At 33.1% G+C, this 16,304-nt stretch overlaps 1 protein-coding gene across 1 annotated transcript in view; it reads left to right on the forward strand.

Annotated features, from left to right (window-relative positions):
• Positions 1-8,569: 8,569 nt before the first annotated feature.
• Positions 8,570-16,304, forward strand: part of LOC140431453 (chorion peroxidase-like) — a gene marked incomplete at both ends in the record, with an annotated part of 51,303 nt that continues 43,568 nt past the window's right edge. The window contains one exon of the mRNA XM_072519380.1: positions 8,570-8,863. Coding sequence (XP_072375481.1) covers positions 8,570-8,863 — 294 coding nt within the window. The remainder of the gene's footprint in view (positions 8,864-16,304) is intronic.

The raw sequence follows: 16,304 nt of genomic DNA on the forward strand, positions 1-16,304 counted from the left end.
AAGCTGTAATGTTGTTTTTGTCTTTTGCTTGTGTTATCTATCGTGGCACGAGGTTTGTTCAAGCTAATATTCAAAAACCTCTGAACTGATAGCAATAAAATTTTGTGAAAGTCTATTTTTTGGTCCATCTTAGGAGATAGGATATTTTTTAACTTGATGAATAATTCTTATTTTTTAATTGTAAATTCAAATTGTTTTATACCACGTCACCTCTATAGTTTTTGTTCATTTGATCCGTTTGTTAAATGTCTTTCCATGATATTTTATAACTACAAATAAAATGTCATAAAATGACGTATAAAAACGTCAGTTTATGTTTTTATAACCTTTTTTATAATAATTTAAAAACTTCTGAATCAATTTGGCTTATTTTGGTTTTGAACTAATTATTTGAAGTCCTTGGAAGGTCTAATAGGTGAGAAAATATGTAGAAATTATAAAGAGAATAGTAGAAACAACGGTTTTATTTTCCTATACGAACAGTTACATTATACCCTTATACAAAATGTTTTATTAAGACTCTAACTCTACTGCAGTGGTAGATCATTTAAACATAAAGTGACGTTTCACAAACGTCACGTCTATTTACTTTTTCGTTTAAAAAAATATGTTGTTATTGTAAGGGAATTAGTAAAAGCAGTTTAATGTTTCCATGCACACAGTTATAATACACTGATCTATACCATATACCATCAGAATCAGATATCAACTTTTATTATATATTGTTGTATATGAAGTGATTTAAAAATATGACTTTTACTCGAGAGTAAAATATATATATTTTTGACACACGAAGTCAAAAGAATCACTAAGAATTGGTTGTAGAAAGATCAAGATCGACAAATTTGAAAGAAAATTAGGACATATCTTCAACATTGGACGCAGAAGGTTGCATGATGATGGTAGATAAGTGGCTTACGTGAAACCCCCATTTATAAATAATAAATAACAAAGCACAGCTTTTCCATTTGGACATGTAATACGATATGTGGAAAAAAATGGGTTATGAAACCCAAACAGATGTACAGGCTATATATGATTGAAGTTAGACTGACGGTTATGTATAACGCAGAATCAGAAAAAGTAAGAAAGTAAGTTTATTCTGAAATTAAACGGAATGAAGAAGCGGATCTACTTGTCAAGGGAGGGACAAAAGAAATATTTATAGGCCAATAATTTTTTGTTATACGCGTGCTTGATCGACTATGAAAAGGCATTTGACAGAGTTCAACATCAAAAGATGATAAACATTTTAAAAGAAGCAGACCTGGATGACAAAGACCTCAGAATAATTTCAGAACTATACTGGAATCAGACCGCATACATGAAAATTAACGGAGAAGAAACAGATCACATAAAAATACTACGCGGAGTTAGACAGGGATGTATTCTATCGCCGTTGATATTTAATATGTACTCAGAAAAAAATTTTAACGAGGCTCTTTACGGAATAGACGAAGGCATCCTTCTAAATGGTGAAAGAGTAAACAATGTTAGATATGCCGACGACACCATGGTGATAGCAGATAGTTTAGAGGGACTTCAGAGGCTAATGGACAGAATAAACGAGTACAGTCAACAGTACGGACTAAACATTAATACCCACAAAACGAAACAAATGATTGTCAGCAAGGAGAATATAAATGGGGCTCATCTATACATTAATGGGACGCAGATAGAGCGAGTAAAACAGTATTGCTACCTGGAAACTATTATAAACGAACAGTGGAGCAATGTACAGGAAATAAAGTGCCGCATAGGAAAGGCAAGAACGGTCTTTAACAAAATGAGCGCCATCTTCAAAAGTCACAACATATCCCTGGATACAAAAATGAGACATTTGAGATGCTATGTTTTCTCTGTGTTGTTGTACGGGGCGGAGGCATGGACGCTTACAGACACCACTATTAAAAAACTTGAAGCATTTGAGATGTGGCTTTATAGAAGAATGCTGAGAATATCATGGACAGCAAGGATCACGAACAAGGAAGTTCTAGAAAAAATGAAGAAGGAACCAGAGATTGTGTTTACGATCAAACGCATAAAATTGCAATATCTGGGACACGTTATGAGAAATCAGCACCGTTACTCCCTGCTGCAGTCTATATTGCAAGGTAAAGTCAAAGGTAAGCGAGGACCCGGTAGAAGGAGAATATCATGGCTGCGGAATTTAAGAACATGGTTTAAGAAAACCTCAACGGAGCTGTTTCGAGCCGCAGCGAGCAAGGTCATGATTGCCAATATGATTTCCAACATCCGAAACGGATAGGAACCAGAAGAAGAAGAAGAACTTTTTGTTGGCATAGCAAACAGCATAGTCAAATTAACAATAACGGATAGCAGGATAATAGAAGGTAGACGATTTTACGTCGCTTACAATGTGACTTCGGCCTACACCCGTACAAAATTTGGCAGACTCAGGAGCAGCTAAGAATAAACGATCATAGACAACCACGTATGTCTAAAAAATCATCTTTAAGGATGAGGGCTTTTGTGTGTCTTGGTTTACTTAACATCGTTCTTTCAGTTTGCACTGTCATACACTTCTCTTTGTCACTGCCTGATGCTTATGGTTTATGGGTACGATAACAAATAGAATTGTGGAATTTCGGACAATACCAAATAAGATGAGGGCCACAAGCGTCTAATACATCCAGAAAAGTCACTGTTTGGTATAGATTTTGGGCTGGCGGTCATTGTTCCATATTTCTTTAAGACTGATATTAGCCAGACCATCACCGTTAATGACGAGCTCTATAGGTCAATGTTTTATAACTTGCTTTGGCCTAAATTGGATGATATGAAGAACAACGATATGTCGTTTCATTCAACGATACAACAGAACAACTGCAGAACGGCGATACGTGCCACACAATGGTACTTTTATCTCACCTATGCCTTTATCGCATGAAGGTATTGTGAACTGGTCACCGAGACTCTATTTTCTGAGGTTTCCTTAAGCCGCAAATCTATGCGAAGCGGTCGTCAAAGCAAATATAACATAGGATAGGGTAGTTTGACTTGGTTTGATATTTGAATTTAGTGCGCCATAATAAGTCTCCGAATATTATTCGTATGTGACTAAAAATTCAGTCGTTGGAAACAGAGGCAGCCAGCCACCTTGAACTCAACGAGTTCTGCGAATACTTTACAAGTTAAAACTGATCCAATGACTGATTTATAAGTAAATGTCAATGACAGTAAATATTAAATATTTACTTTATTGAAATAAAACCAATGACGGAGAATAGCCAGTGAAGAAACGACCAAATAAATTAACAAACTGCACGATGACGTCAATGTAGTACGGAAGATTTTGACAACTTTAACTTTTAACGGTATTGATTACTATCATTGATGGTAATCTTAATAACGGCGGCATTTAAATTTTTTTATTCTAGAATCTACTTAATAAAACTAACGTTTTCTTTTTTCACTGACAATAATCTTTTACAAGTCCTTAGTCATTTTAATCAGAATATATAACATATTTATCTAAATTGTCAGTATGGGCGAGACAAATAAATTTAAGCAATTCGGTGTTTTCTTCTAAGTAACAAAATAAATCAAATCGTTTGTATAATTTGCGTTTCCTAGGTAAAAATCGAAGCCTCAAATATACTACCCCTCAAAATTAACGCACCACCTCAAATGTGGATTTGGATTTCGATGATTTTTTTTTTATATTGTAGATATACTTCTAATTAATTAGTATATTAATGTTGTCTGACAAATGTCAGTTTTACCTATATACAGGGTGTAAAAATAAAGTTGTGTTTTTTCATCTAATTTTGCAACACCCTGTAAAATGTTATTATCTTATTAATATTTCAAGATAGCTTCACTTCTACTTCTACTTTTCAAAATTAATGCACCACCTCAACTGTGCCATAATTTTTGAGCTATTTTTTTTTCCTTAATTGGATTTTAAAAATTTTTTGTTGACATGGACTGTATTTTAAGAAAACTGAGCCAAAATGAATGTGTAAAGACAATTACTTTAGTTGATGTGGAGTTAAGTTATCTTGCAATCAGCTTGAGGTTAGGAGTATCGCATATTACAATATTACGAGTCATTCAACCTTTTTGGGCAAACAAACTACCATACGAGACGGCGTGGACAAGGAAGAGCAAGACTCACAACACCACGCCAAGATAAATTTATCAAGCTTCGTGCTATAAGAGAACGTTTTATCAGAATGAGACATTTACAAATACAAGTTTCAGACGTTCATAATATTCAAATTAGTAGAAACACTATACAAAGACGTCTCGCTGAACAAGATCTGCATGTAAGTATACCAGTCAGAGCACCAGTTTTAACCGTAAATCATCGTAAAAGTACATTACAATTTGCTAGAGATCACCTTGACTGTAATGTTGATGACTAGGAGCACGTGTTGTTCACTGATCAACCAAGTTATTGCATATTTGGCTTGGATAGACATATAATAGTTATTCGACGGTTATTCCAATAGTTATTGTAAGAGAACAATATGCATTAATGGTTAGGGTAAGAATATCTCCTACAACGAGAACGGACCTTGTTGCTTTAGGAAAAGGTTCCTTAACAAGTGAAAGGTATATTACAGACATTTTGTATAACCATTTAGTTCAACTATTTGCTCCTTACATAGGAAATAATTTTCTTTTAATACATGATAATGCTCGACCAAATCTTGTACGTCTGGTCCGTGATTATTTGGACGAGGTTGGAATACAAACCATAAAGTGGCCATTCTGCAGCACTGATTTACATACCATAGAGAATTTGTGAAATATTATTGATTGCCAACTCATGAGCAGACAACCACCACCTGTATAACCTGATGACAATGAAATTATGGTGAGAGAAGTTTGGGATGTAATTGATCAAGACCAGATATGCCACTTGATATCTCGTCGCTGTGAAGAAGTAATTAGACGTAGAGGTGAAAATACTCATTATTAAGTGTTTTTACGAGAGAGGATTGGTAAATATTATTTCGCTTATGTTTTCTTAGGTTTCAGTTGTATTAAATGTCAGTAAAGTTTATGTAAGTAGTGTTTGATTTGCTTTTATTGTTAATACAAATTAGTTACATTTAAAGTTCTGTATTATTTTTAATAATGGAGATATGAAGGTAATTTTTTTTACGAAAATCTTGAAAAAGTATGAAGCTATCTTAAAATATTAATAAAATGTAGCATTTGTTTCTAATAAATTCCACAGAGTGTTGCAAAATAAGATAAAAACACAACTTTATTTTTACACTCCGTATATGGGTAAAACATTAATATTTTTCAGAAAACATTAATACGGTCATTTATTATATAAATATATAAATACCAATAATCCATTTAGATCAAAAATAGCTTCAAACGTATGGTACATCTAAGATGGTGCATTAATTTTGGGCAGTGGTATGTAAATTATTTTTGAATAAAATTGTGGTTTATTACCATTATAATATATCATAGTTAATACAAAAATATTTAAATGTGGCGGTCAAACATTTGTAACCCTCCTTCACAAACTACTAATACAGGTATGGCAAGAACGCGCATTACCAGAAGATTGGAATACTGGAATTATATGCCCCATACACAAAAAAGGAAATGTTCTTGAATGTTCCAACTTCAGAGGAATTTCCCTTCTTAATACATCATACAAAATTGTGTCCCTTATACTTAACGAACGACTGGCACGGTATACTGACAATATAATAGAATCCTACCAAAGAGGCTTCTTGAAAAATAAATCTACCATTGATCACATATATCATCCATCAGACAAATATTAGAAAAAACGACGGAGTACGACATAGACTGCCATTACATCTTCGTAGACTTTAAGGCAGCGTACGATACTATTGACAGGTCCCAATTATATTCGGCGATGATCGAATTAGGAATACCAATAGGATTGGTAGAATTAATTAAAATGACAATGATGAAAGTCGAATGTAAAGTGCGCGTACAAGGGGATGTTTCAAAACCATTTAAAACCAACAGAGGACTGCGCCAGGGAGATGCGCTATCATGCACGCTGTTCAACCTAGCATTAGAAAAAGTTATGAGAGATTCGGGAATAAACTTAAAAGGTACGATATATACCCGTAGTATACAAATAATGGCATACGCTGATGATATCGTCATAATTGGAAGAACCCAAAATGAAGCAGTGGAGGCTTTCACACGTATCAAAAATGCCGCAGAAAACATCGGACTTCTGATTAACATCCAGAAAACTAAATATATGCCATGCCGGCCATATCAAGAATTCAACAAAATAACTTAGAGGTGCAGCACGAAACGATAGAAATAGTAAAATAATTCTGCTACTTAGGATCACTGGTAGACTACAAAAATAACACATCCAACGAGATAAAAAAAGAAGATGCGTGGCTAACCGCTGTTATTTTGGCCTGGGCCCTCAACTAAGAGCGAGAAGTATGTCAATAGCAACAAAGTGCAAAATTTATAAAACAATAATACGCCCAGTGCTCACATACGGATCGGAAACATGGGCAATGACGACCCGAGATGAAGAGTTACTACGAGTCTTTGAAAGAAAAGTATTGAGGACCATATATGGCGGAGTAAACGAACAGGGTCTGTGGAGAAGGCGATATAACTTTGAACTCTATAGACTTTTTGGTGATGCAGATATTGTGAAGACCATCAAAATAAACCGCCTAAGGTGAGTGGGCCACGTTATGCGGATGGATGAAAGTGATCCCACTAAAATAACTATGCTAAACAGGCCGGTCGGAAGAAGAAGAAGGGGGCGACCTAAACTCAGATATCTGGACGATGCACAGGAAGATCTGAGGGAGATTGGAGTGAGGGGCTGGAGAAGACAGACACTCGATAGGGAAGGATGGAAGAATGTTTTGAAGCAGGCCAAGGCTCACAAAGGGCTGTAGCGCCAACTGATGATGATGAATACAAAAATGCAGTATTTAATTACGTACCTATTTGAAAAACCAACTATCCTGAAAAATCTATTTTCCACTGGAGCATCTCTTAAGGTATTCAGGTTTTCCTTAAATTATCAATAAAAGCTTTATCTTCTGCGTTATTAGAAATTTACTACTAACCTGGACCTAGTCTTCTACCCAAAGAATTTTTCTTTTGTCAACGGTTTTTTACTTTGAACACTATGCTCTTATTAATAATATATAATGAGTTGCTTGTCTTTTATAGAACCAACCCTCCACTGTATTGCTTACAGTTGACAAATCCATTATTCGCTCTAAAGTAGACTATAGTAGTTTTGTCTATATGTCTGCCTCCAAGCCACATCTCAAAGCTCTTGACTCCGTACACAATACGTGTCTTAGAATCTGCTTACTTGCCTTCAGATCTGGCCAACCTTAAAACACTGGGTACCTTCATATGTAAGACTTGTAGGAAATAAGGCTGCAGATATAGCCGCATAAGAGCCTTCTACTTTAGATATACCTGTATCAAATATCCAGCTGCATAATGATATTAAAAAATGTTCAAAAAGCGTATATATGACAAATGGCAAGCTAATTGGAACAAAAATCCGAGTCACTTACACGATATACAACCAGTTATACCTTTCTTAGCTACCACCTATGCCCAGAAGACACAAGGTTATTCTAAGTAGACTAAGAATTAGACAAACTCGGCATACACATGGCTTTCTCATGGTATCTACCGATCCACCTGCATGCCGCCATTGCAGCAGTCCCTTAACAGTCAAGCATTTCCTTAAAGAAAGTCCACATTTTTCTACTAAAAGAAAACAACACCAGTTGGGAGATAATATACAAGAAATGTTGAATGAAACTCAGAAATATGTTTAAATCTTTAAAAGACATTCAAGTGCTTTATATACTTAATTATATATAACGGTTAAATTTGAAAAAAATAAGTATTGTGTATTGTCAAATGTAAAACTGTAATTACTATTTAAATGGGAATGAGCCACAATTAAGGGTTAAAATACGTTTATTGACGTTTCAATTTCCACTTCGGAAATCGTTCTTGAAATTGAAACGTCAATAAACGTATTTTAACCTTTAATTGTGGCTTATTCCCATTTAAATAGTAATTAATTTAAAATGCCACAAGAAAATAGCTTCAGAACAATATTAAGTAAAACTGTATTTGTAATACTCCTACATTGTATTATACTGTCATTGTGTCAATGTACTCGTCGTCGAGACACGTTAATTCAAATAAAAAAACTATGGCGTCGTCTGCGTAACAGAGCATTTTTATTTCTTTGTTTCCCATTCTGTAGGTATCCTCTTTCTTTGTGAAAAATAGCTGTAAGAGAAATTTATGACTTAATGACAATAAATATTTATACTATAATCTACTATTTATATTGATATTTAATATGTTTAGTACGCAAAGAAGTGCTTATCTTTGGTTATGAAGTAGTTGTAAGCGTTATAAATGAACTTGTTTTAATTAAAAGATAAGAACTATTATTATAAAGGTAAAAATCAAACTAGATTCTACAATTCGTGTTAAAATCTTTTATTAGCAATAGCAGGGATCTCTTCTATATCCTTAATAAACTATTTAATCATTTTTTTTTTATTTTCAGATAAATCGCAACCAAAACAGTCCGTAACCTCTCACTCACTTCCCAGTCCCATAGATGTCGCTTCCACGCTGCAGAGCAATCCTGCTACCAAACACGAATCTGTTACTGCTCTTTTGGGAGCTTGGACCGAATTGCTTCTTCACGATCTGGCTAGCACAGGTAACATGAAGAGTCAAGATTGCTGCAGCGATAATGCTAAAAAACACGGGGAATGCTACGGAAAACTTGGTAATGGACAGTGTAGGGAATATATGAGGACTTTGCCAGCAGTTGATATGGATACTTGTGAATTTGGTAAGACTTTTAAATAATTATGAACGAAACATAGTAATTGCTATTTAATTAAATATGTAAAAAATCAGTACCATATAGTTATCCACAAGTTTAATAATAATCATTTATCTTTATGAATACATAATTGTAATTTGTTTTATGATTACCTTTTTTAAACTGAGCAGATGGTGTAAATTTGTTTATCATCATCATCATTATCATCTTTATCTATCAAACTCTTGCATCCACCACAGTTGGACATATTATATCTTCTCCATTCTCTTCCACTGTTCTCAAGGCTGTGCATCCTGTGCATTTTTGCATCCAATTTCGTGCTATTTTTCATAAGTCGTCCTTCCATCTTGTTGTTGGTATACTTAGGTGTCTCTTGTTGTCTCTAGGTCTCTATTGTCCAAGTTTTTTAAACATCCTATAGGGCCAGCTCATCTCCACTTGGCTTGTGCAATTTTTTCTATGATCTCTGTTGTTTTAGTCGTCTCTTACTATCCTGTTTGGTATCATATTTCTTTTTGTTGTCCCCAGCATTGCTCTTTCTGTCGCTTTTTGGGTTACTATGAATTTACTGGCATATCTTCTAGTAAATATTAATATTCCAAAACCGTTAACGTTGGAGCATAATTTTGTATAACTTTTATTTTGTATCTCTTCCTATTCCTAATCAGTATACTTTATACGGTTTTTATGGATAAGGAGGCAATGCAACCATTTAAGTTTTCCAGATTGCTATTTATGTACAGCATGTGGCCCGATGTTCAAATTGGAAGTTGTTTTTTACAATGTCTTTTTCTATTAAGTCCCATTGTATGTCTGCGAATTCTTCCTCTAATTATTATAGAAGCTTATTATCTGAAGATAATGATAAGAAGATAATGTCTAATAAAGTGTTATAGTTTGACCCAGACATATATAATCCTGAACTTGTTCTATTTTATCTTGTCCGATCCTCATTGTGATTTGGCAAACTGAGCTACATTCTTAAAGAAAAAATATATTAACAGCATCTTAAGACCAAAGTATACAATCAATGCGTACTCCACGTTCTCACTTATGGTTCCCAAACGTGGACATTTACAAAAGCAAACGTGGACAGAATCATAAAAACCCAAAGAGCAATGGAAAGACAAATGTTGCACATAAGACTAATGGATAAAAAGAGAAACGAGTGGATAAGAGAGACAACAAAAGTGAGGAATGTTAGACAAGAAGTTGCAAAATTGAAATGGAGATTTGCCGGACGCAATATAAGACAAAAAGAAGACCGATGGAACAAAATTCTTATAAGTTGGAGACCGTTGGAATATAAACGAAGCAGAGGAAGGCTTCAAATGAGATGGGCAGATGATATCAAGAAGCACGTGGGCTCTAGGTGGATGAGTGTAGCGACAGATAGAGAAGAATTGAAAAAAGTTGGGGAGGCCTATGTCCAAAAATGGGCCCATAATTAGATAGATATATGTGTGTTTTATGTGAGTGCAACTTTTAATATGTTAGTTTTTCTGTTCTTCCCAGAACCCTTGGGCCTGATCATTTTATCCTTGGTGCATGATTCTGATCGGTTCGTTCTACCGGTCTGGGATGGTTAATATTTTAATCTTGATATTTTATTTCATTTAAAGGGTTTTTTGGCCAAGTTTAAGTACCACATTTGCTAAACGGGTCGGTGTATCACGGTACAGGAACCAATAAAATTCTCTGCATTTTTGCTTTCTACTATCCAGTATTGCGACGGTCTAAAGTTGATGCGCCAATACTGGACATGCTGCTTATCATTTCCAGGAATATTTATTGATTCTTTGGTCTAGATCCGTGATGGTTAGCAATATCAGGGGTACCTCGTGTTAGGTGTAGCTCTTTACTATGCATTACAGTCCTGACGAGAGAGAGGATGAGGCTCCACTTAAAACAGCTCTATTCGTTTCATCTAGCCCTGTGAGCTTGTGAGGACCAGTGTGCAGTCAACCTTTTCAAAACCCACTAAAGCAGGTGTTTAATTAGAAGTAACTGATTATTTAAATTGTATGTCTATATAAACTAAATTAAAAAAAAACATTTCCCTTAAATCAAATGGAAAAGAGCTTATATATCATTCATTTATAAGCTGAGAAACAAAACAGAGGGTGCTAGCTAAGAGATATATTCGTGCCAAGTAGATTACGCCCCGTATGTAGATTTATATGTCGTAACTTAGTAACAACTAAATACGAAGGATAGGAAGTGAAAGAGAAATAACTTGTCATGCCAGAGCTGGAAAAACTTGTGTATATAATACCTTGGTTCTTACGTAAATAACAAAGAAAAAGACCTTTTGGATAAAATAGAACCTTTAATCTTAATTAAATAACAAAAGGGGGTATATTTAGAAAAAAAATTGGGAATTAAAATGTACCAATGGAAATGAAAAAATTTAGCAGTGAAAGAAAGGAAAAAAAAGGGCACCACTAGTTCTTCGTCGAGGAACGAGAAAATCTCGACATTTGACCCATCAGAGGATTGGTTTAAGAGATTAAAAGAAATAGGCTAAACCTCTGTATAATACCAAAATACATACATAGTCAAAAAGAAGAATAAACAAATACACTTAACTTATAATGTCACTCTACATTCCTGTCATATTTACTTTCTCATTAGTTACCAAAAGAAAGATTATGAGGAAATAATAAACAAATAATTGATACAAATTAACAATTTTTATTTCTTAAAACTTCAGCCAGGTAAAAGTATTATAGAATATCAACACATTAGCAAAGTAGATTATAATCAAATAAGGTAAATAGCAAAAAAAATGTAAAGTTAGATAAATCAGGTAGGTAATAAATAAATATTTCTAAAATTAGATGGAATACCTTTGTAATTAGGTAAATCTAAAATGTGAATTTAAAAAGCAAAAATTAGCAAAAATACTTTCATTTTATCTTAGTTGTAGCATAATTATCATGATATTATGGGTATTATAACTTACTACCCAATTAAAAAATTTAAAAATTAGCAGAACAAAAATTATAACAATAAAATTTGATTACTAGAGTACTGAACATACAAACTTTTAGGTTATAGAAACAAAAAACAAAGATTACTACAAAATATAAAAAAATTGAGGGACATACCCTACACAGAAAACCTGGCACTGGACTACACTAACTACATCTGTAACAAAAGTTATAAACGAAATCAGGTATCTATCTTTCTTCGGTTCACCAGATAGAAAACATTCTACGATTGTATGTCCAAACATTTTAACAAGTTTTAAATTAAATTAAACGGATTATACTTTTTCCATCGTCAATTTGCCAATCGTCGGCTTTTGAGATTCTTTGATGTCAATGCCGACCATTGGCGTGGAAATTAAGAAAAGGGATCAGTTATCAAACGCATATTTCAAGAAAAATCATATAATTTTTATTAATTTTTACATAATTATATTCAGGAAAATTTCTCAATTTTTGGGCAAAAATTGTTTAAACAATTTTTTAAACAAATTCAAAATATCACCTTTTGTGCTCCAAAAAATATTTTTTAGGTTTTTGGGTGACTCTAAATAAGATCTATGTAATTTTTCTCAAAAGTTAATAGTTTTGGAGATATAGGCGATTTAAAATCCGAAAAATGCGATACCTAATATGCATTTTCGAGGCTTGAAAAATATGTAAATGAGTATTTTTGAGATTCAAGAGTATCTAAACTAAAGTATCAACATTGATTTTGGTGAGAAATCGGAGCAATATTTTCCGTAGCAGAAAAAGGTGATCTTTTGAATTTGAATTGTTTCCGGAAAAAATGTCCGGCACCCTTCAACCTTCGATTTGTTTAACCGGGGCATTTTTGAATAGGACTTTGAAAAGGACAGAATCAGTTTTTTTTTTCAAATGGGAGCGGGCTCACAACATCAAATAAATAACAAATTAATTCTTTCAAATTAAAGCTTGTTAATTTTAATGATTTATAAGAATATTGGACTTATTATTTAGTTTTTACATAAACCATAATATTTTTTTACAATTATCTGTAAATAATGGCTCATTCTGTCAGAAAATTTTAAAAGATTGTCTATCCAGCAATTAAGATAGTCAACTGAAATTTAATTTTTAAACACGGCCTACTTTTAATGCACAAACAGGGTGAATCTTCAATATTTTGCTTCGAGTTAGAGATATCTGAAAAAGTTATTTGGAAAAGATGTTCCAAATCTTATTAACCCCACATAACAAAGTTTTATGTCAAAATTCGCACTTTTACTTTTTTCATTAATTGAAGAGCTTATTTTGAAGTGTCTTAAATCCAAAATTTCGATTTTTTAAATTTTCTTTTTTTAAACTTTATAGATTTCTTCAAGTCTAGAATAAAGTTATATGTACCAAAACAACTTCTTATTTACCATTTAAAAGTGCATATGAAAATTGTAAAATTGTATAATTTGTATGTTAAATTTGTATGAAAATCTGTAATTTCATGGATTTCATTATATGGATGTAAGACACTTTGGAAATAAGCTCTTCAATTGTAGTCAGGATTCTAAAACGGACAGTTGGCTGTCCCGAGATGCATCTTTAGACAGCTAATTGTAGATTTAGGATCGAGATTACAAATAATACTGAAAAACTAAAATTGCGAATTTTGTCATGAAATTTGGTATGTGCGGTTACAATAAGTGGAACAACTTTTCCAAATAAGTTTTTCCGATTTCTCTAACGCGAAGCAAAATATCGAAAATTTACCCTGTTTGTGGATTCGCAGTAAGCCGCGTTTAAAATTTAAATTTCAGATGACTATCTTAAAAAAATGTGCACTATCAACATGTATGACTGTGCAAAATGTCAAATCTGTATGTATTTTAGTAGCTGATATATAGAGGTGTCTTCATCTTAAATGCGACACACTGTATAATAATGAATACTAGTGTTCAAGATGCATCGCGATAGCTGTAAAGAAATTAATTAGAAGGACTGAAAAGAATCGTCAGAGTCTTCTGAAGTCGAATCGTTCCCAGGTTGGATAACTATTGATGCTATTGCCGGTAAAACAGGATATTCGTTTTCTATTTTTACAACATGAGCTTCGCAATTTTTCCACACATCGCTATTAATGCCACTAATTATTTCTCGAATATTCTCAATGGCCATTGCGCTTAATGTTGGTGACTGATTATATTTTCGCAATCGTTTTTTTACGGTACCCCAAACCATTTCAATTGGATTAAAAATGCAATAGTATGAGGGTAATCGCAAAAGAGTATGGCCGTGCCTGCTGCAAATGGTGTCAATAACGTATTCGTTTTTAAAATTCCGACTTTTGATCATTCTAATTAATTCTTTCTTTACTGGAATCTTTTTAGGAACAGTGATGTTTTTAAGTTGCATAAATTTTAAAATTTCGTCCTTTTTCGTGTTATTATTAGGTATTTTATTTAATATGCGGGAACAATCCGACGCATTATCCATAACAATCACTGAATTCGGCGGACTATATAATTATATTCAGGGAAATCTCTTAATTTTTCACGAATCAGTTCTAAAGTAGGCACTCTATTTTCTTTGTAAAAATTGTAAACTGTTCGCTGAATAACGTCTTTTGCAGCAGTGTCAATCCTACCCAATTTTTTATTTGGTCGCTTTCGTTTTAAGGAATGATCTGTAACTGTGCCTAATTTAATAATTGTATATATCGTCTTATACCCGATTTTTTTAATACATGAATTCTCGAAACAATTGCATTATCAATTGTAAACTGTTCGCTGAATAACGTCTTTTGCAGCAGTGTCAATCCTACCCAATTTTTTATTTGGTCGCTTTCGTTTTAAGGAATGATCTGTAACTGTGCCTAATTTAATAATTGTATATATCGTCTTATACCCGATTTTTTTAATACATGAATTCTCGAAACAATTGCATTATCAGCCATCCCAATATTTTCTTTTTTCAAACACTCATACATATTTAAAACTATTCTTTGGGATTGTACGTGCAAATCTTTATTTTTTAATTCAGAGCTGTCATTAACATAATTGTCATTATTTATTGATAACACAGAAGTTGATTCATCTTAAAAAATGCCATCCTAGAAAAATATATTACTTATAACTTATATTACCTATACCTTATAATAAGCCTCCGCCTCTGCAAAAGGAAATATTTTAGGGTGTCACATACCCAGACAAACAGGTGTTCATTAGAATTTACGGCTTTGCGCTTCGCGCTGTTGCCATAATGTATGAGTTTAAAATTAGTGAATATAACCTTAATACCATTATTAATATATCTGCAATTTTTCATGTTTCCGGGTAAGGTATAAAATCAATGAAATTTGGAAAAAAATAATACAATTCTTGAAACCGTTTTTGAGAACTTGGATTCTAAGTTGTCTGATTTCTTAAAAGTCGATCATTATATCTATAAAAGTATTACCGCTAAATTCACCAACAGGGCAACGTCGAACGTTCAAATTCTCTCCAGACTACAATGTTGCCAATATTCGAAAATTACTTAGAATATAAGTAATATATACAAAGTTCACGGTTGCTTTAATTCATTAGTGAAGAGTCCATGGAAATATTAGTACCTAGTTAATTAATTTATATATATATATTTTTTGAGAACATGTTTATATTATTTTTTAAGAGTGTCGTTCGTTGACTAGCAATTGAATAATAACGAATAGGGAATAGAGAATATTTTTTAAATATAACCTTAGGAATTTTAGGAAATATGTCTGACAACCTTGATTTGAAAGGCGGTCTCTTTGATACCAGAATGAGACATGTTTATGTTGGAAAATTATTAGTGGATGTACTATACATTCATTACAGCTTTTTTAGCTGTTTACTATCTCTCGAAATGAGGCATAATATTATGTACTTCATCACGGGTCACCTACTTAACTGCGGCAAAAAACAGCACTCCTAGGCTGGAGTCCACACATCGAACTTCTACGATCGTCAACATGGAAATGAAAAGATGGCAAAATTCATTTTTCCCTTAGTGGGAACGTTAAAAATTCTAAAGTGGACGTTTATTTATTTATTGCATAATTCGTCGCTTTGAGAATCAGCAGTTTACTTTAAACTCTATAGGTGGAACTGAGATCAAACAAATTCCTCGTAAGACAATTTATATTTTTGCTCCTCGAAAGAGCAGAATAGCTAACTAGAAGCAGACTCTAAAATGTCTAGGATTAACAATCTTAGAAACGCAAACTGATTATAAGCCATTTTCAGCTCCTACGGTATACAGGGTGAAACAAAAAAGCTACAAGCTTATAATAGTAGCTTTAAAATGAAATATTTGAAATCTTTTTACGTTGAGCAAAAGGATAATCTATAAGTAAAAATGTCTGATATTGTCAACAATTTAACATTTTTTAATATTGAATTTACAATATCTCGGCTTTTGATGGACCGATTTTAATTTTTTAAAGGTTATTTGGTTTGCTTTCACAAAAGAAACAAAAC

The sequence above is a fragment of the Diabrotica undecimpunctata genome, unplaced genomic scaffold (assembly GCF_040954645.1).
Source record: "Diabrotica undecimpunctata isolate CICGRU unplaced genomic scaffold, icDiaUnde3 ctg00000929.1, whole genome shotgun sequence".
Lineage (NCBI taxonomy): Eukaryota > Metazoa > Arthropoda > Insecta > Coleoptera > Chrysomelidae > Diabrotica > Diabrotica undecimpunctata.